This window comes from Sminthopsis crassicaudata, chromosome 2 (assembly GCF_048593235.1).
Source record: "Sminthopsis crassicaudata isolate SCR6 chromosome 2, ASM4859323v1, whole genome shotgun sequence".
NCBI lineage: Eukaryota > Metazoa > Chordata > Mammalia > Dasyuromorphia > Dasyuridae > Sminthopsis > Sminthopsis crassicaudata.
The window spans coordinates 256606266-256633378 of NC_133618.1; the positions used below are offsets into that span (position 1 = coordinate 256606266).

The 27113-nt window shown below is 35.1% G+C and overlaps 1 protein-coding gene across 21 annotated transcripts in view; it reads right to left on the reverse strand.

Annotated features, from left to right (window-relative positions):
* Nucleotides 1–3460: 3460 nt before the first annotated feature.
* The window catches only part of EHMT1 (euchromatic histone lysine methyltransferase 1), a 265726-nt gene continuing 242073 nt past the window's right edge, over nucleotides 3461–27113 (reverse strand). For all 21 annotated transcript variants that reach the window (XM_074288973.1, XM_074288966.1, XM_074288986.1 and 18 more), the window contains 2 exons: nucleotides 14909–15084; nucleotides 3461–5163 (listed from right to left, as the gene is read on the reverse strand). In XM_074288973.1, the coding sequence (XP_074145074.1) occupies nucleotides 4983–5163; nucleotides 14909–15084 (357 nt within the window). In that variant the 3' untranslated portion in view covers nucleotides 3461–4982. The remainder of the gene's footprint in view (nucleotides 5164–14908; nucleotides 15085–27113) is intronic.

The following is a 27113-nucleotide window of genomic DNA, read 5'->3' on the forward strand; positions in this document are numbered from 1 at the left end:
TTCTCCAATAGACAAATGGTCAAAGAATATGAACAGACAATTTTCAGATGATGAAATTAAAACTATTTCTAATGATATGAAAAGGTGTTCCAAATCACTATTGATCAGAGAAATGAAAATTAAGACAACTCTGAGACACTACTACACACCTGTCAGATTGGCTAAGATGATAGGAAACGATGATTAAATGTTGGATGGGATGTGGTAAAATTGGGACACTAATACATTGTTGGTAGAACTTGTGAATGGATCCTACCATTCCGGAGAGAATTTGGAGTTATGCTCAAAAACTGTGCATACTCTTTGATCCAGCAGTGTTACTACTGGGCTTATATCCCAAAGAGATCTTAAAGGAGGGAAAGGGACCTGTATGTGCAAAAATATTTGCGGCAGCCCTCTCTATAGTGGCAAGAAGCTGGAAGCTGAATAGATGCTCATCAATTGGGGAATAGCTAAATAAGTTATGATATATGAATGTTATGGAATATTATGGTTCTGTAAGAAAGGATCAGCGGATGAATACGGAGAGGTTTGGAGAAACTTACATGAACTAATGCTGAGTGAAATGAACAGAACCAGGCAACAACAAGACTATACAATGATCACGTCTGATGGATGTGGTTCTCTTCAACAATGAGATGATTCAAACCAGTTCCACTTGTTCAGTGATGAAGAGAATCAGCCACACTCAGAGAGAGAATCGTGGGAACAGTGTGGACCACAACATGGAATTCTCACTCTCAGTTTTTCTTTTCCTTCCTTCTTGATCTCATTTTTCTTGGGCAGCAAGATGACTGTATAAATATGTAAACATATATTGAATTTAAGATGTACTTCAACATATTTAACATGTATCGGATTACATTCCAGCTAAGGGAGGGAGCGGGGGAAAAGGAGGGGAAAATTTGGAACAAAAAGTTTTGCAAGGGTCATAGTTGGAAAAATTACCCATGCATATGCTTTGTAAATAAAAAGCTTTAATAATAATAAAAAAAGAGCAATGTGCATAGAGGTTTCTCCTGCTAGAGGTAGACATGTGTTATGCCACTAATAATCTTTTCTGAAACCTCATGAAACAATGATTTGCATTTTATAACATGTCTAACTGGAGTTAGGATGTGATATGTAGCCAGAGAAAAAGCAAAGTTAACTAAATCAGTGGGTAGATAACAAGCTGGTCACAGACATAGGAGCCTGAATAAGAGCACAAAGCTCTAGTCACTTGGTAATGAACTAGTCTTTCCTTGAATAAGATTTCAGCAAAATTGCTGCAAAAATAAGCTTGTTTTCTTGAACCTTTCATTATAAGGACCTATAGGATTGAAGGTAGAGAAAGTTGGACCACTAGCAATGAGCTGCATTGTTAAGGTTCTAGTTTTACACCAAGACCTAAATCTATCCTCTTTGCCAGGAACTAATACTTGCCCCACTAATAATAAGAACTCACTTTTATAGAACACTTTAGTAGGGAGAAGAGGGGAAATGCAGGCCTGTGATTTCATCTGGATGAAACTCCCAGTGGGTAAACTTCCTCCACTACTATTTGTCACCAACAGTTGATTACTTTAAAAATACTGCTGGGATCACTGAGAATAATGAATTGACTCACTAGCCTGGGATCATACTGCTGGTTTGCATCAGAGAAGGGACTTGAGGCCAGGTCTTGATTTGAATGTTGGGCTTCCTCATTATGCCTCTGTCTCTTTTACAGGTTTAATTGTGTTTTCCTTACAACAAGGAACAAGACTTATTAGCTCTGCCCCAGAGAACAGCAGTCCATATTACATACAGAAGGTGAGTAGTGTGAATGCACTTACCAAGTGAATAGTGTGGATGCACTTACCAAGGGAGGGGAGAGTAAGAGTCATTAGGAACAGGATGGACACACACACACAAAAGCCTAAAACAGAAGTATCATCTGGGTTCCATCTGTTTCATATTCTTTGTGTTTGTATAAACTTTTATTTCAACACCTCAGAAATAAAGTTGCCTATCAGTGCCTCCCTGAAAACAAAGGCAAAATGCCTTGTCTTTTGCCAACCCACCCAAGGGACTAGGTCCAATGAATGCCACACTACATGGAAACTTAAAAAAAAAAAAAAAAGCTCAAACCATTTTATCAGTTAATTTTGGGAATTGTACTAGTTCAGCTCTGGGAAGCAGAAGAATAATGGTGTAATCTTATCTATACACAATGACACAAGGGGTCAATTTCCATTAAGTTAACAGTGAATGAATGCAAGTGGCGCAAATATTCTCCAAGATAAGGCAGGAAAATATATTTTTTTTACAGATTTCACTAAAATATTTGCTGACATTCCCAATCTTCACATGAGGAAACTAGTTCAGCAACTTTTCTTATTCCATCTGTCACAATAATAGATACACAGCTACTATAGTCACATTAGAACTACAGTTCTAATCCCCCCCAAACCACAATTAGAAAACTTCATAATTTCCTAGTCCATCTTGATATATAATACCTCTACAATGGTAAGAGAAATCAAATGGCCATGCCATCATTTCTCTTTTTTTGTAAATCTTCCCCTTTCTACGATAATATTCCAAAAAATTTTAAATGGTCAACATACATCCAATTTTTCACACAGTGCTAAGTGAAGACCCCCAAAAGAACATGAAAAACATGATAAACACTCACTAATGGGCCAGAGGAGAACTGGGAAAACTCACTCATTTATCCATGACTTCTCTTTACATGCAAAGAAATGAGAAGGCTTTATTTTTTAAAATGGTGGAACAAAAAAAATTTTTTTTAATAGTTTCAAATTTATGTAATGCTTCAAGATTGATACAGTGCTTTATATTAGTCTCATTTGATCCTTACAATCACCTTGTGAGGGAGGTGCCATTATCATTTACTATCTTAAAAGTTAGTTGAGGAAGCTAAGCCTTCAATGTCTGAAGCAGAATTTGAACCAAGGTGGTATTGATTTCAAATGCAGCACTTTGTCCAAAATAGCATGCTGCCTAAAATCACCTATTTCTCTTGTTCTCCTTCCCAGTAGAAGACAACTATGTGTATTCACTGGCTGTGTGTATGTCATTACTGCAGTGAGTCTGAGCTGCAATTTCAATGCCACTAGATCTGTCTGCCCTCTAGACCTAAGTCTAAGACGTTAACTTATTCATCCTTTGAAGCTACTTCTAATGTGAAAAGGAAGAAATTGCTGTTTAGATCACCCCACATGCTGAATTGCTAGAAGAGCCCTGTCTGTCTGTGAGATGAAGACTGAATAAGTCATATCTAAGCTTTCCTGATATCCCAGATATTCACAGCCTGGGTCAGACAAGTCAAAGACGAAGGGTTAGATATAATCTTTTAGGACTAGAGCTGCTGGTTAAACAAAGTCTGTATTCAAACTGCAAGCATCTTGTCCAGTGAAAACTGAGGCGTTTTTTACAGACACCATTTGAGAAACACGATATCATAATAAAAAACTCATTTAAAGTACTTTTTTTATTGATTTCATTGAAAACAGAACAAGAAATGGTCTGAGCCAAAAGACTGCTCTTAAAACTGTCAAAAACATTTTAACAGAAAAAAATAAACATGACCGCATTATGAATGTTTTAGAAGAGTTGCACAAAAAAACCCACGGTTACTGCACTAATTACAGTATTTAAAAAGATAGATGCAAAAAAAATTATATGACCTGCCAAGCCATCACACAAAAGTTGATGGCAATTTTATTCACACTACAATACTAACAATTTAAAAAAAGGTTCTCCTGCATTTTATACTAAAATCACTTTGTTCTTTTTATACAATTGATAGTTTATATTCACTTGGTGAGTAAAAATCACACCAGAATCAGCACCGTTGTTTTGTGTTGTTTTTTTTTTATTTTTTTGTTTGTCCTAATGTTCAATAATGGTAGAAAATAAATCAGTTTATTAATCATCATAGCATGTGGCTTAAAAATTAAAAGGTGCCCAGCATCAAATAAACTGACAGGAGCAGACGAGCTGGTGCGTTGGTATCTTCTCCCTGTTACACAATCCTTGGCTCTCCTCAGCTCTTACTGAGCTCAGTAGCCTCTCAAAGAAATGCCAGTCAGAGGTTTGATATATGTGTCTAGATATATATATATATTTCTTAAAAAGCAAACCGATTTTTCCAAGTTAGTGTCTTGTACAATCCCTTTAAAACTCCCTCCCTAAGACTGTTAATGTGAAAGAAGAGACAAATCCTTCTGTAATGTGTCACCCGTGGAAACAAACACTGAACCAGTAACATGCCGAGGAGACCTCAAAGGAGGCCAGACTCTTAACGGAGACAGCTTGTGGGAGTGATGGTGGCTTTGGCAGGCTGGCACAAAATAGGGGCTTCAAGAAAGGGAAAGAAAAGGACTCCAGAAAAGTGAGTTTGGTGACTAACAGGCATCTTTTAGAAGAGTGTGCATTGCCCAAAATGATTTCAATAGTATCACTGGGAATCACCAGATCCAGAGGAAGAAATTAAACTTCAAAATGCACAAAAAACCACCATCAGAAACTCAGAAGGCCTGTGCCAAGTGAATCACTTCTGGAAACTTTAGGAAGAGTGACATCAAGTACTTCAAAGTTCACTGTCATGGACTGGGACATTGCTTGACTCAATGGCGGTTTCTAACTAGTAATGCCATTTAAAAATGGCTGGGAACCTTGCCCTTGCCTCTGACAACACCATTATCACATCCATAGATGGTGTTTCTGACATTTCCCCTAGTAAAATGGGTCATCCCATCTCTCCCCACCCCCGCCCCCCTAGCCCCAGGCTACTGAACTGGGAACTTACCGGAAACAAAAAAGTATTCAGCATGTTATTTCATAATTCCTCAAGTAACAGTCGGTGGCACAGCCCCTAAATCTTATGACCTCTCTTGGACTTCATTTGTAGATTTCTTGTCCTCTTTAAATGGAAATTTAAACAGTATTTAAATCTAAAGAGTTGAACAATGTCAGTTTTGGTGATCAGGGCCTCAAAAAGGGTCAGCAGCTGCAGCAGAGCTGGTGTCTGGGAGCCCGTTCTCTTGGGTATCCTGGGAAGAGCTGGCCTGACGCTGGGCCAAGGCTGCGCTGGAGTGCTTGCACTTGGGGGACCCACACTGACAGCTAAAGAACTTGCCTTTGATGTCCCAGAATCGATCTCCATAGTCAAACCTGAGAAGAGATCAAATCAAGGGTGAGGATGAGAGAAGAGAATGTTGAGTCATGGTATCATCATAAGAGAAACTTTCACTGCTGATCTTAAGTTCCTCAAAGGCTTTTCTCTCCTCCACAGGTTCTTGCATATAATAAATATTTGTTGAATGAACAATTTGTTGAATGAGTGAATTAACAGATTGAGTAAAAACTATATTAGTTGAGTGAAAGGAAGAATATGAGCACAGATCTAACTATGATACAGTTAGAAAATGGCAATACAGGGTACCCCTAAACCTTTTGTTTCTATCAAACCAATTAAAATTGAAATATTAATAAAATGCTATAAGGAAACTCATTTTTCATTCATTATTCACCCTACTCAGTTATTACCTCTACACATAATGTTCCTTTTGAGGGACGAGGTCATTTCAGACTTAGCTAGGAAGGGAATGAATAAGATCAAAAAGCTCTGAATAGAAACTTTTAGGAGATAATATGTGGAAAAAAAGAAGACCCATCAATCAGTTTTCAATATTCAATCCTAGGTCAGCTTCCTACAGGTGATAACCTTAATAAAGCAAAAAACAAAAAAACCCCATATATCTCTTCTAAGAGTTCCAAGTCCAAAGTACTCACTCATTCAGACATGTAAATAATGGAAATTTTATTTTCTAGATTTCAATGACTTTTGTTTCTAGTGTAAAGGCCTACAGGGTGGTTAATGTGGTCAAAAGAAACCCATTATCTGCTTCCCATTCTCACTTTGCTAAAGATCCATACAGTGGAAGCTGAATGAAGGTCTGTAGGTTGGGGGGGGGGGGGAGTCCACAATATTCAACAAAGAAGGATCAAAGGGTTAAAGAAATTCACAAGAGGAAAAGGAACAAATAAAAGGAATATAAAGAATATATTCTAGAAATGAATGTGTTGATAGGTAATTAGGTTTCTATACCTGGAAGTCTTTGAGCAGAAGTGAGAAGATGAATCTTAGAGATCTTGGAAAGAGACCTTTCAAGGTGTAAAAAGCTGAACAAAAAGATTTTGTATGATTTTATGATGAAAGGGACTTTATGGACCATTTGGTCCAATTTATCATCATTTTAAGGATAAAGAAGGTACAGAAAATGATGAATTCAAGATCATACAGGAAATAAGTAGTAGTTTCTGGATTTGAATTTATGTCTTTTGACTCTTATCTTTCCTCTATGCTATTCTGAAGGTCCCTTTAAACTACAACAGGTTCTGACCTAATCAGCATCTCTGGCCTATTCTAAGAGATAAGTCAATTCATTTTGTATGTTGCCCTTTTTAAACATAAAATGTCTTTATCTAGATTTAATAAAAGCAAAAGTAACTAACACCAGAATTTGTTATAAAGAAATGTTGTACTTTATACCTAAAATTTAGGAATGTAAAAAAAAAAAAATAAAAATCTAAGATTAATTAGCTCCACTTATATCATGATTATCCTTGCTTTGTGATCTAGGTCTATTAGATGTGGGCCTAGTAGTGCGCTAAAAATCATGTGATTTAAGAAAAATGCTTTGCTGAAGGCAATCAGGAAACAGAAGAGGAATGGGAAAGGTGGTTTTCCATCGTGAGATGTAATCTTAAATTTGGAATTCCCCTATTTTTGTTTATTTGGAAGCTCCCAATTCCTTTTATATGCTATCATAACCTGCTGATCTCAGCCAATCACAAAGAAGGATTGTTTATTCCTCAGGTTTAAACCATCAATTTTCCAATTCCTCATTCTCTCTGGGTTTTTGTTTTGTTTTGTTTTGTTTTTTTTTTTGGAAATAATCTAAGATTTATTTAATATTACGTAAACCTGCTATATTCCTCACTATCAACTATAAAATTCTCTGTAAACCCTGAGATGGCTCTCTTGATTTGAGGAGCCTTGGTTCTCTTTTATTGCCAAAAAATTGATCATGCTCAGAACTTTGCTATTTAGTTTATCTTTATTGCAAATAACTACCATGACAATTGGCAAGCCAGGTAGGTCAAGCATTAAGATTCCCAGCTTTCTGAGGCAACCTTTTCTGAAGAACAGCCTAGAGTTATCCAGTAGACTTTTCACTAGGGGATTTTTCTGAGATCTGCCCCAGAGGCTTCACACTCCCTCAATACCTATCCAAATTTCTCTGAGCCAAAATAAGATTTTGAATGAGAGAACATCACCTGCAGATCAAAGGGATTTTGTTTCAGACAGATTAAGTAGAGCAATCTTTCCTGCAGATAACAGAATCCCTATTATAGAGGAAACTCTCCTACCAACAGGGAAAAGATAAATTATTTCACCTCCCCCCCCAAAAAAAAATCCTTTTTACATTTAGAAAATTTTCTCCCAGAAGTAGGAAAATCCCTGAGATAGCTAGACCAAGAAATTGGCATGGCCTTGAAATTAATTTTTCACTCGAAATAGAAACAATATTTGAAATTAATCAAATTCTAAAGTCAACTTAATCTAAGATCAATCTTACTTTATTCCCTTGAAAGTTTTGTAAGAGAAAGGAAAAACCCTATTTTAGTTTATTCTCATGGGAGATTTACTAAGGCATTATTTAATTCCCTGTTGTACATCTCAGGGAAAATCCAACAGGAGTGTTCCTAGGGAGATTCCTCCAAGACCTTTACTGGGGAAAGAAATTCTTCAAGAGACACTTCAAGAGAGTGATGGAATCTAGTACTAGCATACCAATGACACTACCTGTGGAAAAGTTCCTTAACAAGGGAAACTTCCAGTTCATGGTATGAGTATGACAAAGAGTGTGCTACTAAATTGCATGAAGTTCGGTCTAAGACCACAAAAGATTTGGTTGATAAGTTGTTATGGCCTCAGTACAGTGCTTTTGATTATTGTTTACTAAAGAAATTAACACTGGCTATTGAACAAACTCATCCAAAGGAAATGTATTATTGGTTTTACTGGGCAGCTCTGTCTGAGGCAGACACAATTTCTTAAAGGGTCTTCTTTCAATCCTATTCTGTCTTCTCTTTCTGCTCCTTCTATTCTCCTCTTAAGAGATGTTGCATCTTAAAAAAAAAAAAAAAAAAAAAAGAGAAATATGATGCCCTTAAGGTTCTATCAACTTTTAAATTCCCCTGACTTTTACTACATGGAGGGAAAAAATCTGATGAAGTTCCTGTAGTTGTTGGAAAGATGTAACTAGAAACCTTGCTCTTTTGCTGGGAAAGAATCGCTATCACAGAGGTAGCTAATAAACAAGTCCCTGCCCATTGCAAGGGGGAAGGGGAGAAAGGTGGGAAGGGAGGGGAGGGAAAAGAAGAAGGGGAGGGAAGGGAGCAGTCTTTGTAATTGGCTTTTTGAAAGATTTTCATGGGAACCCTAAAAACCTAGCTGATTACACCAGGCTATTACAAACTAGGGAATTCTTAATTCAGGTAACAGAGGCATATCCTGTTCTACCTGAAAAATGGAGCAAATCCCAAGAAAAATTTCAGGAAGAGAATGAAATTTCTTACCATAAAAACAGTAAGTGGCAAATAGAGTTAGATCCAACCAATCCAAGAGATGCTAGCATCATTAATTTAGCTTTTGTTAGATGAACCATGCCAGAAATAAGCAACCATTTCCATAAGAGATGCCCCAAGTATCATGAAAACTATTGGTGAACTTAGAAGTCTGTCTCTGTCTCTGTCTCTCTCTGTCTCTCTTTGTCTCTCTCTCTCTCTCTGTGTATATATGTATATATATGTATATATGTATATATGTATATATATATATAAAAATAAAGAGAAAGTAAACCCTAAGCAAAAACCTCAATCTTGGTTGCCCAAATATCCTCAGCTCCTTTTCATACTCTACCTGGTAACTGTGAGACACTATTTATTTATTTATTTATTTGTTTGTTTGTTTGTTTGTTTGTTTGTTTGTTTGTTTATTTATTTATTTATTTATTTATTTATTTATTTATTTTGAGTAATCTTGCTAGAAGGTAAGCTTTCAAAAAAAAAGTATTTAATGACAATTAAAAATAGAGATCCCAAAGGAAATGAAGGGAAAGTTTGTTTTTCTTGTTCCCTATCATAATGCCCAGGGAAATCTGAGCTTTCCACCCAATATCCCTGGATGCTCTTCATCCTCAGATGTAGGTTTGTTAAAGGCAGCTATTCCTGTTACTAGTTAGAGCAGAGTAGAGCCACCACCATCTGTGACCTTGTATCCCTTATCTAGAGAAACTATTTAAGATATTTCACCAATTAATTACTGAATCCCTGACAGACCAAGATATTACTGTCCTAATCAAGTAACCTTATAATACCCCTTTACTGAATTTTAAGAAACATAAATCAGGCCCTGAAAGAAAAGGTGTTTATTGATTTGTGCAAGATCTACATACTGTTAGTCCTTATGTTATACCTAGGCATCCAGTGGTATCCATCCAGGCACTATTGCCTCTTCCACTTTTTGTAAAGCTACATGATTTTACTGTGACAGACCTTTGTTCTGCTTTTTTCAGCATTCCTATTCACCCAGATTCACAATAGGCACTATGGACTCATCTACCTCAAATGTATATAAAAAAGTCTTATCCTGTTCTCTCACATCTTGCAACAGGACTTAGCATCTATTACTTTCAAGGACTCTGTATCAATATGATTTCTTACTAGCGGCACCCAAAATAGAAACCTGCCAAGAAGACAGTCGTCATCATCTTCTCCAGGTTCATCTGAGAAGCGTTGTCAAATCGAAAGTTCAATGATGCCTTCCTCTGGTAAAGTATCTTGATTTCATTTAATCTGTTGACAGCCATTCTGTTTCCCCAAAGTTCTTACAGACTCTCTAGTACAGGGGTTCTCAAACTATGGTGCACGGGCCAGATGAGGCCGGCTGAGAATGTTTATGCAGCCCGCCGGGTTATGGCAAATGGGCTGAGGGGCGGAGACAAAGTGTCAGGTTTTGTTTTTACTATAGTCCAGCCCTCCAACAGTCTGAGGGACAGTGAACTGGCCCCTATTTAAAAAGTTTGAGGACCAATGAACTAATAGTTATCAACTCTAAAAGAACAATAAACAGCTATATGATATTTTAGGTATGGCTGAAAAGAAGATCCAACTCACTTCCAGTTGATCAATGATGGATAGAAATAGCTACACCCTGAGAAGGAACACTGGGAATTGCATGTAAACTGTTTGCACTACTGTCTTTCTACCCAGGTTATTTATACCTTCGGAATCCAATTCTTAACAAGCAACAAGAAATTTGGTTTTACACACATATACTGTATCTAGGTTATACTGTAACACATTTAATATGTATGGAATTGCCTGTCATCTAGGGGAGGGAGTGGAAAATTTGGATAAATGAATACAAGGGATAATGTTATAAAAAAAAATTACTCATACATATGTACTGTCAAAAAAAATTTATAATTATAAAATTAATAAAAATTTTTTAAAAAGGTATGGCTGGATTCTAGCAACAATGGATTTTGTCACTTAGTGAGATTATAAAACCTCTGACTTCTTTGACTAAAGACACTTACAGAATCTCTACAACATAAGTCTCAACATCTTATTGCCCTGGATGAAATCAAGAAAAGACTGTTATTGGTTCCAGATTCCGGATTACAATAAACTCCTTCTTCTTCTTCTTCTTCATGAGTGTAACGGGGACAGCCTTTAGTGAGTGTCCTTACCCAGATGTCTAGACATTTTCCTTATTCAGTAACATATTACTCTGTGCATCAAACACCACCCTGCTTACAAGTTACAGTCAACACCATTCTTTTATAGAGAAGGTTTATGGTTTGGTTCTTCGCACCTCTAATGCTACTGTGCTCCTATGAGGTTGAAATCCTTTTATTTCATCACAGATTTTTCTGATCAGAGACTTGCTAGATAGAAAGGGACTTTCCTAGGGAAAGAAAATATTACTTTTAATGTGCCATCCTCATCTACTTCTCCATCTACGGAGAGCCACTACATGACTGTTCCTCTCTAGTGGACATGGCTAAAAAACTCCATAATGATCTTTCTGTCACCTCTGTAGAATCTTGGTTATGTTTTATATCCCAATTGAGAAATGTTATCCAGTACTCAGGTGCTGCTATGGTTTCCAACTATGATACTATCTGAGCAACTTATGATATTTAATTTCAGAGCCCAAGCAGCCTTGTTGATTGCACTCACAGAAGCCTGCCAATGATAACACCTATTCATGATGCATTCAGTGCCTGTAATTCCATTGGGATGCTATAGCTACAAAGTGGTTTTCTGACATCTGATAGTGGAGTCATTGCTAATGCAGACTTTATGAAGGAATTTTTAAAATCTGCTATCAAACTGCTGAATGCTTCAGTCATTGCTCATTGCCTTGTTCACACCAATGGAATCAATCCTGTTTTATAATGGAACAACCATGCTGCGGCTGCTGAGATTCTAAATTCATTAACTCTAAAAGGACTTCAGTATGATTTTATAACAACCTTTCTTAGGAAGATAATTTAAATCTTGTTTATCATGACTATAACTGAAAAATGGAAATAATGGTTTGAGGCTAAAAAGAGATTGATGGGATCTGAAGACTGTACCACTTCTTCTCCAAGATTTCTATCCTCAAAGTTATTCTGTTCAAAAAGGGAAGAAGGGAGAAGCATTTTGGAACTTAGGGAATTGCTGATACAACACAGCCATGGTCTATAGTTGTAGCTCATATTACCACTTCCTTTCCCACTTGTCAGACATAAAATCAACAAGTTTTTGTAAAGTTGTCTTTGATGGTCACCCTTTAACTTTTACTCCCTTTGAGACATCTGCAAATTGATTTTATATATAGGCCGAAGTTAGATCATTACAAAATTTGCCTTTTAATTGTAGATCAGCTTACTTGGTGGATAGAAGCATTTTTAAAGTTGCAGCTATTTTTGTAGCTAAAATACTTCCCAAAGAGATTATGCCCTGGTATGGTCCACCATTACATATAGATTCAAACAAGGGATCTCCTTCCCTATTTTTATTCTTTCTCAAACATATTCTTTTCTTAAAATAACTCCTAAGTTTCATGCTTTCTATTACCCACAGAGTTCAGGCCAAGTTGAATACATGAACAAAGAACTTAAGACTTATGGTTGGCAAACTGTGTTTCTGAAAACTATTTTAAATGCCTGATGTAATACCACTCATATTTTTTCTGTGAAACAAAACAAAGGGAGAATTACATTTTTCTCCCCCACAAAATGTTATATGGACACCCTACAATAAAAAAAAAAAAAACCTTTCTCTAATCTTTTTTGGGAAGAGATGCTTCCATTACTTCTATATACGGGAGCTGTAGAACAGAATGAATGAACTCTTATTTTAGAGCATAAGTATAGACTGGGTCTTTGAGCTTGTCATTACACAACTTTCACTGTGGACACAGAGTCTATGACAAGTATTTCCCTCGGACCATGAAACCCATTCAGACTGGGAAGGCCTATTCAAAGTGCAATCAAAGATTAGTGTCAATGACAATCAGGCTTTTACAATTTTCTTCACATTTTGAGATAACTTTAAAAGAATAGTTCATGATGGTTATTGTGGGCTTATACTTATACAACTTATCCACTTATATAACCTTTAACATATAAGTTTCCTCACTATGTCAATAAAAGCAAAGGTGAAAATACTACTATCATTGTAAAAAGTAATATGAAACCAAAAATATTTCAAAACTTTCAGGCTCCTCAATATTTAACAAACAAGAATCCAATTTAATGACAATATTCAATCTAGGAACCTTTCTTTTGTAATTCTTATAAAATTCTTATAAAAATGACACTTCAAGCATGGGGATTAGTAACTCCAGATCAAATTTTTATCTGTGCTGGAGCAACCTTTTCTTCTCTTTCCTGAGGTACTATGAGACATGTGAATTATAGACTATCTGAGCCCATCAATATAATTTTATAATCATTCTATGGGTCTAATTGGAAGAACTACTAGAAATCTGGAGGTATGGTAGCATAAATATAGGAAGAAAGAATATAAGCCTACAAATCCTATAAAGGATTGGTCTGTTTTCCCAGATTTGGGGATAGGCTATGCCATGAAATCAATTAGAGATATCTCTACTAAAAATAAAGCTCAAGGAGCAATTGCAGCCATTGCTGAAACATGTTGTGCTGTTCTCTTCCTCCAGGTGAGAGTTAATTCTTTAGCAGAGATGATTTTTGCAGAACATTTGGTGTTGGATATTCTCACTGCTTCCCAGAGAAGATCTTAATCAGTCTTCTTGTTCTTATATCAATAACTAGGAAGATTATCATCAATGTTCATGACCTTCAACAGCCTATGAATGAAATTCAGCAAACTATAATGTAGCAGAGTACTTTGTGTGGGATCATTCTTCCTGGTTTTCTTAGGTAACCTCCTGGTTTTCTGGTGGAGGCATATTGTCAAGAATACTTATATGGGCTCTTATTAACCTGGTTCTCATAACTGTCTCTCCACCCTTGTATTCATTATTGTGTTAATTGTAAAATTCAAGCTGGCTCAAACTCAAACTTAGCCCCTGAAAATATTACAGTGTTTTAAATGCTGAACATTAGACACACATGATGTAATTCCACTAGTCAACATATGTTTATAGAGAATGATTCATGGGAGACATGACTCTTGAGAACTAAGGAGGGAAACTGTACAATCTAAAATTAATTACCTCCATTTATATCATGATTATCCTTGCTCTGAGAGTTAGGTCTTGCTGTGCTATAAAATCAGGTGACTTTTAAAAAAATGCTTTGCTGAAGGCAACTAGGAAACAGGAAAGTGGGTAAGAGAGGTAGTTTCCCATTATGAGACATATACTCCAATTTGGAGTTCCCCTATTTTTGTCAGAAGCTAGTGCCCTTTTTGGAAGTTCCCAATTTCTTTCATGTGCTTTTACAACCTGCTGATGTAAAATATTCCATTAATCAATACCTTTATCTCACCCAATCAGAAAGAAGGCTTGTTTATTTCTCAAAAACTGTATCAATTTTGAAGTTCCTCAGGTAATTTCAAAAAAAAAAAAAAAAAAAAAAAAAAAAGGAGACTTTACTTAATATTATATAAGTCTGCTATGTTCTTTAGCAACTATAAGAATGCTCTGTAAGTCCCTAAATAATATCCTTGGTTTTTGAGGAGCTTTGGTTCCCATTGATTGATAATTGCTAGCTTTGCTAATAAAATGATCATGCTCATAGCTTTGATTTATAGTTTATCACAGATTCTACTGCAACAGTAGCACAAGACTTTTTGAATTCCTTTTACTCACAACACCCAGCTCTAGAAAGTAAAGAATGTTACAGAAAATCACAGTAGTAGAGTTAGATGCACAATGTAGATAATTAAGAACTGATTTTCCATAAAAATGGAACTCATTTTATGAACTGTTGAAAAACTGCTGTTCCACATTCTTAAAAGTTATATTATATTTATACTACTGGGGAAAACTACACCAGCTCCTGCCACATCAGCTACATGAAATTAAACTGAATGCCAAACTTTTCCCCATAAAGACAGAACACTGAACAAAGTTATTTCTGGTATAAAGCAAAGATATACCAACATAAAACAGCCATATATGTGTACACATGAGAAGGAAAGAATTTCTTAATTCTGTGGCTGGCACTGAGCTAAGCACTTTACAAATAATATTTCATATGAATGAATATGTGGGAAATGTATTTCAGCATTTATGTATATGTATACAAATACACCAAATTTAAGGGGAGGGCATGCAAGTATAAGATAATGCAAGAATACATACCCTAGCTCTTCTCCTGCTTCTATTTGCCGAGTACTGAAAAAGGCAATTCGAGGGAAGCGCAAGTCCTGATGTGACATAAAGACACGCACAGGAATGAGGTTGGGCTCACAGAGGTGGTTTATAAAACGACTGATATTGCCATAGAAACGGGCATCTATGCAGTAAATTTCTCCGTCCTGTGGAAGAAAGAGAAGAAAAGCAACACATTGAGGATTATTTGGTTTAGTCTAAAGCAACTAAAATAAGTCACTTTTCAGTGAATACACAAAATCAACGAGGGGGTAAAATAGAATATAGCAGAAAAAACATGACTTTAACAAGTTATTTTTTTTCAAATAAGTAACACTAAGACAACACCCTTTCAGAGTCTGAAAGGCTTAAATATCTATTGTATCAGCACTTGCTCAAAAATATTCTAGAGCTGTGGGGATGCCAAAAAAAGTGTTTAAAAATTTCTATTGCATTGGAGAAATTTAGGGAATGATATAAATGGGGACTGAATATAGGTGGAAGAAAGTAAACAAGTATTTTATATACATTAATTTATCATTCATTTATCTACTAGATTATTATGCTTACTTTATACAAACACTAAATTAGGGGTTGAGATACAAGGTTTAGATAAACTACAGATCCCGATCAAAGGATCTTAAAATTTACCATGAGCAGGACAGATAAAACACAAAGAAAAATAATTTTTCTCACCAGCCAGCATTTATTAAGCTTTTATTATGTGCCAGGTGTACTGTGATAGAAGTCTAGAGCATACGAAGATACAAATGAAAGACTCCTCATTTCTTAAAGAGCTTACAGCTATCAAAGGAAACAATATACTTTTATGCACATGCATGCACATGCACACACATACACTCCTTTCAGTCAATTATCTTCTGCCACTTTCTTCCCCTTCACCTCTGCCTCAGATGATGAAGTGACCTAATTATACACCAAGGCTAACCTGCTTGTTCAAAGCATCCCATTCCATTCTATCTCCTCCCAGAAATTGAAAATAAATAAAAAAGTGGGGCAATCTCTCCTTCTCTATGGTCTACAAACACCATGTCTCCTCACCTTCAAAAAACCCTCACCTGATCCTTCCATCCTTGCTAACTATTGCTTTATTTCTCTTCTGTCTCTTATGGCTAAAATCTTTAAAAGGCCGTCTACAATAAGAGTCTCCAATTTTTTTTTTCTTTCATGCTCTTGTTAGTTCCTTATAATCTAGTTTCCCACCTTATCAATTCTACTGAAACTACTCTGTCCAAAGTTACTAATGGTCTCTTAGTTGCCAGATTCAACATTTTGTTTTGTTTTGTTTTCTCAGTTCTCATTCTTCATGATCATTCTGCTTGGATGCTATTGATCACTCTCCCCTAACATAGTCTTCTCTCTAAGTTTTCAGGACACCACTCTGTCCTGTTCTCCTCCTATTGAATCACTCCTTGGTCTCCTTTTCTGAATCATCTTCTGGACCATGTCCTCTAATCATAAGGGTTCCCAGGATTCTGTCCTGGACCATTTTTCCTTCTACCTCTCTCACTATTTTACTTGGTAATCTCTTTCCATGGATTTAATTACCATCATGAGACTAACAATATTTAAATCTATTTATTGCTGCTCCAACTTCCCCACTGATTTCTAATTGCCTTTCAGATATCTTTTTTGAAAGTTTATTTAAAATTTAGATACCAAATAGGAAAATAAAAAAAAATATTGCCATGTGCACAGCAGAACATAAGAGAGGATTCGAAATATGAAACAATAAATCTTCATTTCAAGAAAGCCTATATGGGACAGCTAGGTAGGAGCACCAGTCCTGAAGTCAGGAGGACCTGAGTTCAAACATGACCTCAGACAATTAACACTTCCTAGCTGTGTGACCCTGGACAAGTCACTTAACCCTAGCTGTGGAAAGAAGAGAGGGAGGAAGGAAGGGAGGGAAGAAGAAAGGATGAGAGGGAGGAAGACTATATAATAAATGCTATACTTTGTATATACTGTCCATCTTTCCTTTTCTTTTGTTCTCTGCTATGAACTTTTTACTTTATTTTTTCCCCTTTGCTTCCCTCACCTCTACCAAGAAGACTACAATTAAGCAGATAAATAAACACATATACATACACACACACATATATACAAAGATATAGCTTTAATCACAAACATATCTACCTTCATAGACATAAGTAAGGCCATACTGCATTTGTCTTGTTTCTGTGAAAGTGGATACCATCATCCTTCATAAGTCTAAGTCTTCCCATATTTTTCTAAATCTGCCAACTTATCATTTCCTATATCATAGTAATATTTCAAACTTATATTATCTAGCTATTTTAAATAGTCTATAACAATATTAATATGGCTGACCTTAGTATGGTTTCTCTATTTTTTTTCTTTTGATTAAATTCATTTTAGTACTAATTTTGTCTGAAATCACTGATTACTATTCTTGCTTTTGTTTTTCTATTAAATTCTATTCTTGATCACTGTTATTATATTTAAGTGTACCTCATTTCCTATTCCTACTGACTACTCAATTTTACATCTACCATCACCCATGCCTTGCTATTATTTAATTAACTCCCCACTCTAGGCCACAATCCCTCTTATCCTCTCCCCTCATTGTTTCCTCGTTTCCCTCCCTATTTATCCCATTCCTGTTAATGTACATTCTTTCTACCTCCTTCCCTTATTTTATTCTTTCTCCTTCATTTCTTGATTTAGAAGACTTTTATACCCTCCTAGATATATGTATGTATTTTTCCCTTTTTAACCCGTTCCCAATGTGAGTAGATTTCAGAACTACCCTCCTTCCCATCTAATTCCTCTGTGTCAATTCTTACTCTCATAGCTCATGCATATAACTTACTCTTTTTATCTTTTCCTATATGATTTTGCTTCCTAGAATCACATCATACTCTGCTCTATCTAAATCTTTCTTTGGAACTACTCAGCTACTAATGACAGTTCTTTTGCTCTTGAATATACAGAGCCCAAGACCTAGTCTTTTAATGTAGCCACAATTAGGTCTTGTGTAATTCTGTGGTTCTGTAATATCTGAATTTTTTTTTCTTGTTACTTGTAAAACTTTCTCCCTGATATGGGAGTTTTAAAATTTAACTATGGTATTACTGTCGTTTTCCTTATTTTAGACTTTAATGCCTTTTGATTATGACAGCTGGTTAAGGAAATTGTCCTTTGTGACATTTAATATGAAAGTCTCAGGTTTTAAATATGTAACAATAATTTTATATCATATCTCTTTAATTGTGGATCACACTAAAAAAGAACACATTATGCCAAAGATCTATTGATAGCACTGTTTTGGGCCCTAACCTAAAAAGCAGGTTTATTGATTCACCAGGTAAGAGGAATGGGGGAGAAAAAAAAAGAAGGGAAGAGAATAGCCATTTATTAGGTACTATGTCAGACATATTAATAAGGGCAATACAGACTGTGATACCAGTGACTTAAATACCAATGATGTTAGTAGTTGAGAATTTAGAACTGATCACATCCTCAAGCTGCTAACTATTATACTAAGGGATTTTTTTGGATATAAGATGGACCTTATCAAGAATTTTCAAAAATAAGTGACAAGTTATGTAGGGATGATTTTGATAATTTTATCTTTAAGGTAACTTATGTTTCTTTATACAATATAGCCATCTGTTAATAAATGCAAATATTCCTATGGTTACTTCCACAACAAAGATTGCCTAATGGAAGTAAAACTAGGCAACAAAAGATGACTATAAATGTTGTAGAGTTTTATAAAAACAGTATCCAAAATACTAAATCTCAGAACAGGCTGAGATTAATGAGGGAAGACAAGACAATGAAAAAGGTTTGCCATTCTTACTTTGAAATATTGTGGGAGGAAAGGCAGGATCAAAGGTGAGGAGCTTTGCCTGGGTTGAGAGAAAAATGATCACTAACAACAGAGAGGCAGTATATATGCTCAATTCTTATTTCATTTGTTCTCTTTGCAAAGGAAAATGACCTTTACATTGGTAATAACAGATTTTCAAGATTAAAAAAAGGAAAACTAAAATAACACTTAACTGCCTTATGAATTCAAGTTATGTGAATTAGAGGCATGACATCTTCTGGTCCTGAAAGAACTGGCAGAAGCAATTGTTGAGCCACTACCAATGATAGCTCAACAATCAGAAAAAAAGGAAAGGCAGCCTAAGACTGGCAAATGTCTTAATTTTGAAGAGAACAGAGTCTGCATATAACCAATCAATGAGCTTGACTAAAATTCCTGGGAAATTCTAGAATGGATCATTAAAGAGACAGTTATTTACTAACAAAGAAGGGAAGCAGTGATTAACAAAACACCAGAATAGATTCATCAAAGACAGTCATTCTAGATTAACTTAATTTCGTTTTTTGACAATATGATGTGGTAGCCAAATAATCAATACAACCTTGGGCTGCATTAGGAAGGGCATAATTTCCAGGAATAAAGATCAGATAGTCCCATTCTATTACATCTTCATCTGACCTCCTATCAGTTGATGAATCAACAAGCATTTATTGGTACACTATGTGCCAGGCTAAGCACTGAAGATACAAAGAAAATTTAAAAACAGAGAAGCAAACAGCAACAACAAAAAAAGGCAGTCCCCACTATATAGAATTCCCAATCCCTCTAATTTTGTCTGCCTGCATTTTTTTATTTCCTTCACAGGCTAATTGTACACTATTTCAAAGTCCGGTTCTTTTTGTACAGCAATAACTGTTTGGACATGTATACATATATTGTATTTAATTTATACTTTAACATACTTAACATGTATTGGTCAACCTGCCATCTGGGGGAAGGAGGCGAAAAGTTGGAACAAAAGGTTTTGCAACTGTCAATGCTGAAAAATTACCCATGCATATATCTGGTAAATTGTAAAGGGCTGAAACTCTTAAGTCAATGCACTAGACAATCGAGCACTTGAGGCTAATTACTGATTGGACAATACTCTATAGGAATATGTGTGGAAAAATGGCCCTTCCCACTATCCTGTGCTGCCCCAATCATTTGGTGTATACAGAGAATTGTGGGAGGGACTAGGAGGTGCAGTGAGACTAGCCAGGGTCACTTCTGCGAGAGATGAAGAGGTGAGGTCAAAGAGATCCTATCCATCCACTCTTTTCACTTCTACCACTAAAAACCAAGAATAAAGACTTTTGCTTATCCTGACTCAGGCTGATTCTAAGGTACCCAGGGTGCTAACATGGTCGCCACATTAAATAAAAATAATAATAATTTTTAAAAAAGGTAGTCCCTACTCTCATGGAATTCTCCTTCTAACATGAGACACAACAGGATAAATTGGAGATTTCAGAAGGCAGGCCCTAAAATTTGGGAGGACTGGGAAAGGTTCCTAGCAGAAGGTGAGACATTCATGAGACTTAAAGAATGGAAAGGCAGGAGGTGGAGATTAGTAAAAACATTCTAGGCAGTGAAAATATACACAGTCAATGACAATGGCTGGAAATGTGAGATGGAGTGCTGTGTGAAGAAATAGCAAGGAAACCACTGTCCCTGAATCAAAGAGTATGTAGCAAAAGAAAGGTGTAAAAAGGCCAAAAGGATAGGTAGCGGGCAGATTATTGAAAAACTTTAGAGCCTGAAAGGATTTTATATTTGCTCCTACAGCTGCCAAGGAGCCACTGAAGTCGATTCAATAGGAAAGTGATATAGTCAAACCTGCACTTAAAAGACATCAATTATATAGCTGAGTGGAGGATGGACTGGAGTGGAAAAAGACTTTAGAAATGACTACACTATTATAACAATCCACGCATAATGTGATGAGGACCTTCCAGGATTATGGCAGTGTTAGAGGGGAAAAAAAGATATATATAAAAGATGCTATGATAATAAAGTGGCAGAATTTCACAACTAATTGGATATAGGGAGTGAGAGGGAGTGGAAAGTTAATCCTCCTAGGTTGTGAGGCTAGATGACTAGGCAGATGGTGGTACCCTCAACAACAGGGAAGTCTGGAAGGGAAGATGGTTTGGGGAAAGAAAAATGTCTAGTTCAGTTTTGGACATGTCTATAGGACATCCAATTTGTATACCCAATATGTAGCTGAATATGTAAGTCTTGAGATCTGAAGAGACATTAAGGCTGGACAAATCTGAAAATCATCTGCACAAAAATGGTAATTGAACCTATATGAGCTGATGAGATCACCAAAAGAAACAGAAGGAAGGGAAGAACAAAACGGGATAAGCATATACATAACACCTATTATGTGCCAGGCACTATGTATGCTAAGCACTTTTTACAAGTATCTTATTTGAGGGAGGAGGGAAAAAAGCCCAGGACAGAACTTGGGGGAAACCTATAGTGAAGAATTATAAACTGCATAAAGATCCAGTAAAGACGACAGAGTGGTTAGACAGGTAGGAGAAAGCATTGTCATATACTACATGTATAGTATTATTTTCAGTTCTGGGTGCCAAAATTTAATAAAGACCCTGATAAATAGAAGACTGTTCAAAGGACACTCCAAGTTGTGAAAAGCCTTAAGGCTACATTATATGTGGACAGGATCAAAGGACTAGGTATATTGGATATAAAAAGACACAGGTAGTTGTCTTCAAGATCTAAAGGATTCTCTGTCATATTGTAGAAAAGTCAGTTATGTTCTTTTTGGCTCCAGAAGGCAGTACTAACAACAATGAATGGACCAAGAACAATGGATGAATGCTTGAATTTAGGCATGACGTGTTAGAACTTACTAATAATCAGAACTGGCCAAAACTCCTTTTTGGAATTTTTCCATAAAAATATCTGAAAATTCTCTATTTTAATTGTCTATTTTTAATCCATTTTTTTCCTTCAAAAATTGTGCTTGATGCTGCTGTTAAGTCATTTTAGTTGTAGATTTCTTTGTTTTTTGGTTTTTGGACAATCTCAATCTATGTTCTCTGCTCCTTTAATATGATAACTATCAATTTCTGTGTAATCCTGTTTATGGTTCCTTGATATCTAAATTCTTTTTTCCTAGCTATTTCTATTTGTTTCTTTTGTTTGAAAGTTCTGGACTTTGGCACTGACACTTTCATTTTGGGATTTCTTTCAGGAGGTGATTCTTGGATTATTTTTACTTTCAGATTGCCTTCTTGTTCTAATATGTCTAGGAAATTTCCTTCATGATGTCCTGAAATAACCAGGTTTTGGATTTTTTTTTTTTTTTAAAGTCATGGACGTAAGGTAATCCTTTCATTCTTGAGTTATTTCTCATGGATGTTTTCTAGGTCAATTATTTCCAGTGAGATATATTTTATTTTCCTCCATTTTCTCATTCTTCTTATTATGTATGCTATATATATTTGTGTTTAACCACCTCCAGATTGGGCAGGTGAAGAAGAAGAAAGAAAATAAAGAAATTTACATGTTAACTTTATTTATATACTTATAAGGAATAGCAAGTTGTACATAACTCTACAGTTTCATGTGCAATCATCTTTTTTTTAAAGTATACTATCTATATGGCTAGAAACTAGAAATTGAATGGATGCCCATCAATTGGAGAATGGTTGGGTAAATTGTGGTATGTTGTGAGCAAAACCAGAAGATCATTACATACTTCAAACAATAATACTGTATTGAGGATGTATTCTGATAGAAGTGGATAACTTCGACAAAGAGAAGATCCAATTCAATTCAATTGATCAATGATAGACAGAATCAGCTATACCCAGAGAAGGAACACTAGGAAATAAATGTGGACTACTTGCATTTTTGTTTTTCTTCCCAGGTTATTTTTACCTTCTGAATCCAATTTTTCTTGTGCAAAAAGAGAACTGTATGGATCTGCACACATATATTGTATCTAAGATATACTTTAACATATTTAACATGTATGAGACTGCCTGCCATCTAAGGGAGGGGTGGAGGAAGGGAAGTGAGTGCAAGGGACAATATTGCAAAAATTACTCATGCATATGTTCTGTCAATAAAAAGCTATAATAAAAGAAAATAATAATAAATAAAAAATTTAAAAGTATACTACATTATAGAAATTCTTGCTTTATTCCATAAATTAAAAATGAATAAAGAATTCTTGTTATCTCTTTAAGTCATTTCCATTTGGTCTAGTCTGAATTTTAGGGATATCTTGAAGCTATGAGTAAACATTACTCTGGTCAATTGTTATTTCTCACCCTTGCCATCCTAGGTTTTCTCTTTCTGTCATATAATTCTTGGACAACTCTTTATCAGAATGCCTTGTTGGTTACATAATGGAACACACTCACAAATGTAGTAGTTTTGAAATATCTTCTTTGTGATATTCAACTTTAGTTTTTCAGGAAGCAGTGCTGTAACAGGTCTTGCTACCATATAAGCAATACTGATAAAAGGTTTGTATTGAAAGATGGTTCTGGGCTATTTCAAGAAGGCAAGCCTTTTTTCCAATTTCCTCAAAAAGAATACAACCTATTTTTTTCCTCCTTTTTGAGTCTCAGTATTTAACCCACATAAACACAAATTTTATATGTTGTCCATTCAAATGAAAGTTGAATTCTGGGTAATAAACATTCTTCATCTATTTAGTTTTTCTTGTGTAGATGGCGAGGTCAGATCCTTCAGGGAGTTACAGATCTCTTCCAGAAGACTCAGCAATGTCTTAAGGCTTGACATGATCAAAACAATGTCATCCAAAATCAGAAATAGCTGGAGGGAATCCTTCCTTAACCTGTGCTGAACGTTCTTCATCACATCATCAAAATAATTTTGTTGAGTATGCATCTTCCTGTTTGATGCCTCGACAGATATTTATCATCAGAGGATCACTTGAATGACCTTGCTAAATGGATAGAAGACACCTTGTTGTAAAAAGAACTTGTTCTTACTAGTTAATGGTTTCTAATAATCAATAAATATTAAGCACCAAGATCTTATATTCTCTGCATCTTTCAACCAATTTACGATTTAGTCTCTTGTTGAATATAACTTGTTAAAGTCTGCTTGTTTCTTACTAATACTTTCTCTAGAGAAGACCTCAATTGTTATATAGATGACTTCCATGAAAATTTTGCATAAATGGTAAAGTAGGAATATAGATGGGTAGTTACTGAAGCTGTTATAATTAGTAAAGTTTAAAATTATTTCCTTGTCTTTGGAATCTTCTCTACCTTCAGACACCTTATAAATGATCCCTTAATACTCTCATAATTTTATTGCCGTCAGTATAGAGATCTTCTACATATTCCTGAAGCAATTTGTCTGTTTTTCTTGTCCTTATTTTATTTAATGCCTTTTCTACTTACTCGGTAACTTCAGTTTGATGATTCCACTAATCTGGACAGAAAATTTTGTTGCAATTAAATTTGAAAATCTCTTAACTTTTTCTTCTGTTTGTAGTCCTATGTCTCTTTTTCATATTTGAATGCTTCTGTTCAGCTAAATAATACCTTTGCTCAGGCTAAATAACTCACCAAACTTTCTCTAGATTGGTTTATCCTCTAATGTTGCATATTTATTTGTCTCTTTTTTATTTTTTTCGGGGGGGGGGGGGAGAAGGTGCTTTATTCAACAACATTTCATTATCATATACTATCCACCTTTGTAAGAGTTTGTTTTGCTTTTTAAATTTCTTTCTGACCTTAAAGCCCTTCTTCCCAATAAGAACTTTTTTATAGTCTGCAAAAACAACAAAAGAAAAATACATATAAAATATACAACATGAAATAATGAGTCTCCATTTTGTCCTGCTTGTTTCTAAATTCCACTTGTTATTTTCAAAACTATTCTGCTTGTCTGTTATTGACTTGAAATTTTCTTCTATGCCTTTAAAAAAAATTGTTCTAATAGGCCCTCTTTCTTTGGAATCCATCAACTCCTGGCCCACAATTAAAACTAGAGGATGGGAGAAAAATCCTTCAAGCATAATTAGCTTGTAGCTAATGTAGCCATGTCAAAAACATTATGTCTCCTTCTTGTATTGAGGCTTTATTACTTTATGAGGTGAAAAACATACTTCATCATAAGTCTCCTGAACTCAAGACTGGAAAATGATCAGGAATCTTAAGGTTTTCAGGTTGTTTCTTTACCATGTTACCATTATATGAATTTTGTTGTTTCATTTCACTCTGTATCATTTTATACTTCCCAAGATTCTCTGAAATGTTTTATGATTTCTTATCATGCAATTATATCATATAATTTGATCATTTATTTCTCAAAAGATAAGGAACCTCTAGATTTTAGTTCTTTGCTTTGTTTCCCCTACTTTTTAAATCATCTCTTCAAGATCAGGACATTTGTTATAATTCCCTCTCTGGTATTATTGCCCTCATAACTGTCCCTCCTCTTTTAATGTTCACTTATTTCCCTGTTGAGTAAAATGTATTTCTGTGTGTATTTATCTTTAACATTCATTTATCCAAATCAGATAATCTGGATACCAGTCCTTTTTCTTCATGCTTATATTTTTCTCACATATTCCAATCACAAAAAATGTTAAGTTCCCAATTCCTTCTTTTTTATGGTATATTCCTTTTAGACTGTCAAAACAAGACTTGCCTCCAAGATTCCTGCTTTTCTTATTTAACTCCCCTAATACTTTGAAGACAGAATTCTAATGGGATATTTGCTTCTTCTCTTTTGCCCCCCCCCATTAAAATGATTGCATATCACAATACCATCCCTTCCAATTTCTAAAACAAATTCTATCTTTCAAGTTTCTCTTGAATTGTATGTTTGCCTTTCAAAGTTCTTAAAAATCAGAAAATATCTGAAAAGGTACTATTTTACTAAAGGTTCATCCTCTCCATTCCCCCTGAGAGGATTATATTCAGCTTTACAGGATGATTCTTGGCTATAAGCCCATTTTTTTTTCTGGAAAAGAGTATGCCAAACTATCCTCGCTTATAAAGTTGAAGTTGGCTTGTCTTATGTGTGACCTTGAACTGCTTCTCTCAAGCTGCCATATTTTTCCTTTGAAGTAGGAGAGAGCCCTGAATTTTAGTTATGAAATTTCTGGTACTTCTCTTTTGAGGGTTTCTTTCAAATAGTGAATAGTAGATTGTATTTTCACTTTACCTCCCAGTTCTAACAGATCTGATTAGTTTTCACTTATGATTTTTTTAAGTGTCCAATTTGAAAGGAAAAAAACAAACAAACAAACAAAAAAACCATGGTTTTCAGGAAGTCCAATGACTCATAAATTAATTATCTTTCCTTTCTCTGTTTCTAGTTGTTTGTGACATAAAAAGAAATTTTACATTTTCTTCTATTTTTTCAACTTTCAAATTTTGTTCCAACATATCTGACTGCCTCTGTTGGAGTTACTGATATCTGTTAAATCCGTTATAATTCTCAGGAGAATGTATTCATTAAGTATGTTTTTTATGTACACTGATTACTGGTATTACCCATTGTTTCCAAAATTCTCAGTGTAGATTTAAAACAATCTTATTGCATTCTCAAGGAAACTCTCCTTTACTGGACTTCAGGGCTACTTAAAACTTTTTTCAATGTAACCTTTTTCTCCCAAGAAATTTTTGCATGATTCTGGACTTACAAATATATGTGAAACAGGTATATATATCAAACATTTACTGATAATAAATCATAATCCTATGACCCCCCACATTCAGTTATGAGACTCTAGATAGGGTTACAACCCACAGTTTAAACTGGGATCTAAGTGATGAATCAATGAAAGAGACTGAAGGAGTTTTTTGCAGGGCTTCCTAAAACTTTTCTACCTGTGACTTCCTTTCAATCAAAAAAATTATTACGTGATCTTGGATATACATATATGTAAAATAGGTGTACAAATCAAATATTTATTGATTACCATCATCGCATTCAGTTATGAGACTCCATATAGGTTCACAAACCACAATTTAAGAAGGTGAGGTTTAAGGTGTTTAAGTAAATTCAACAAGTAAAGAAGGATGAAGATTGAAAAAAAGACTTGACAAGTAAGAAATCACAGGTAACTTTGGGGAAAATATTTTCAATACGAAGAATAATATTGGAAATTAAGGTATAAAGGGTTAATTAATGAAAGAGAGACAAAGTGGAGACTAACCAAATGTTTTTTCAAGCTAAGAAAAAGAGGATAATTTCTAGTCATATGAAAAAGTGCTCTAAATCACTACTGATTAGAGAAATGCAAATTAAGACAACTCTGAGGTATCTCTTCATACCTCTCAGATTGGCTAAGACGACAGGAAAAGA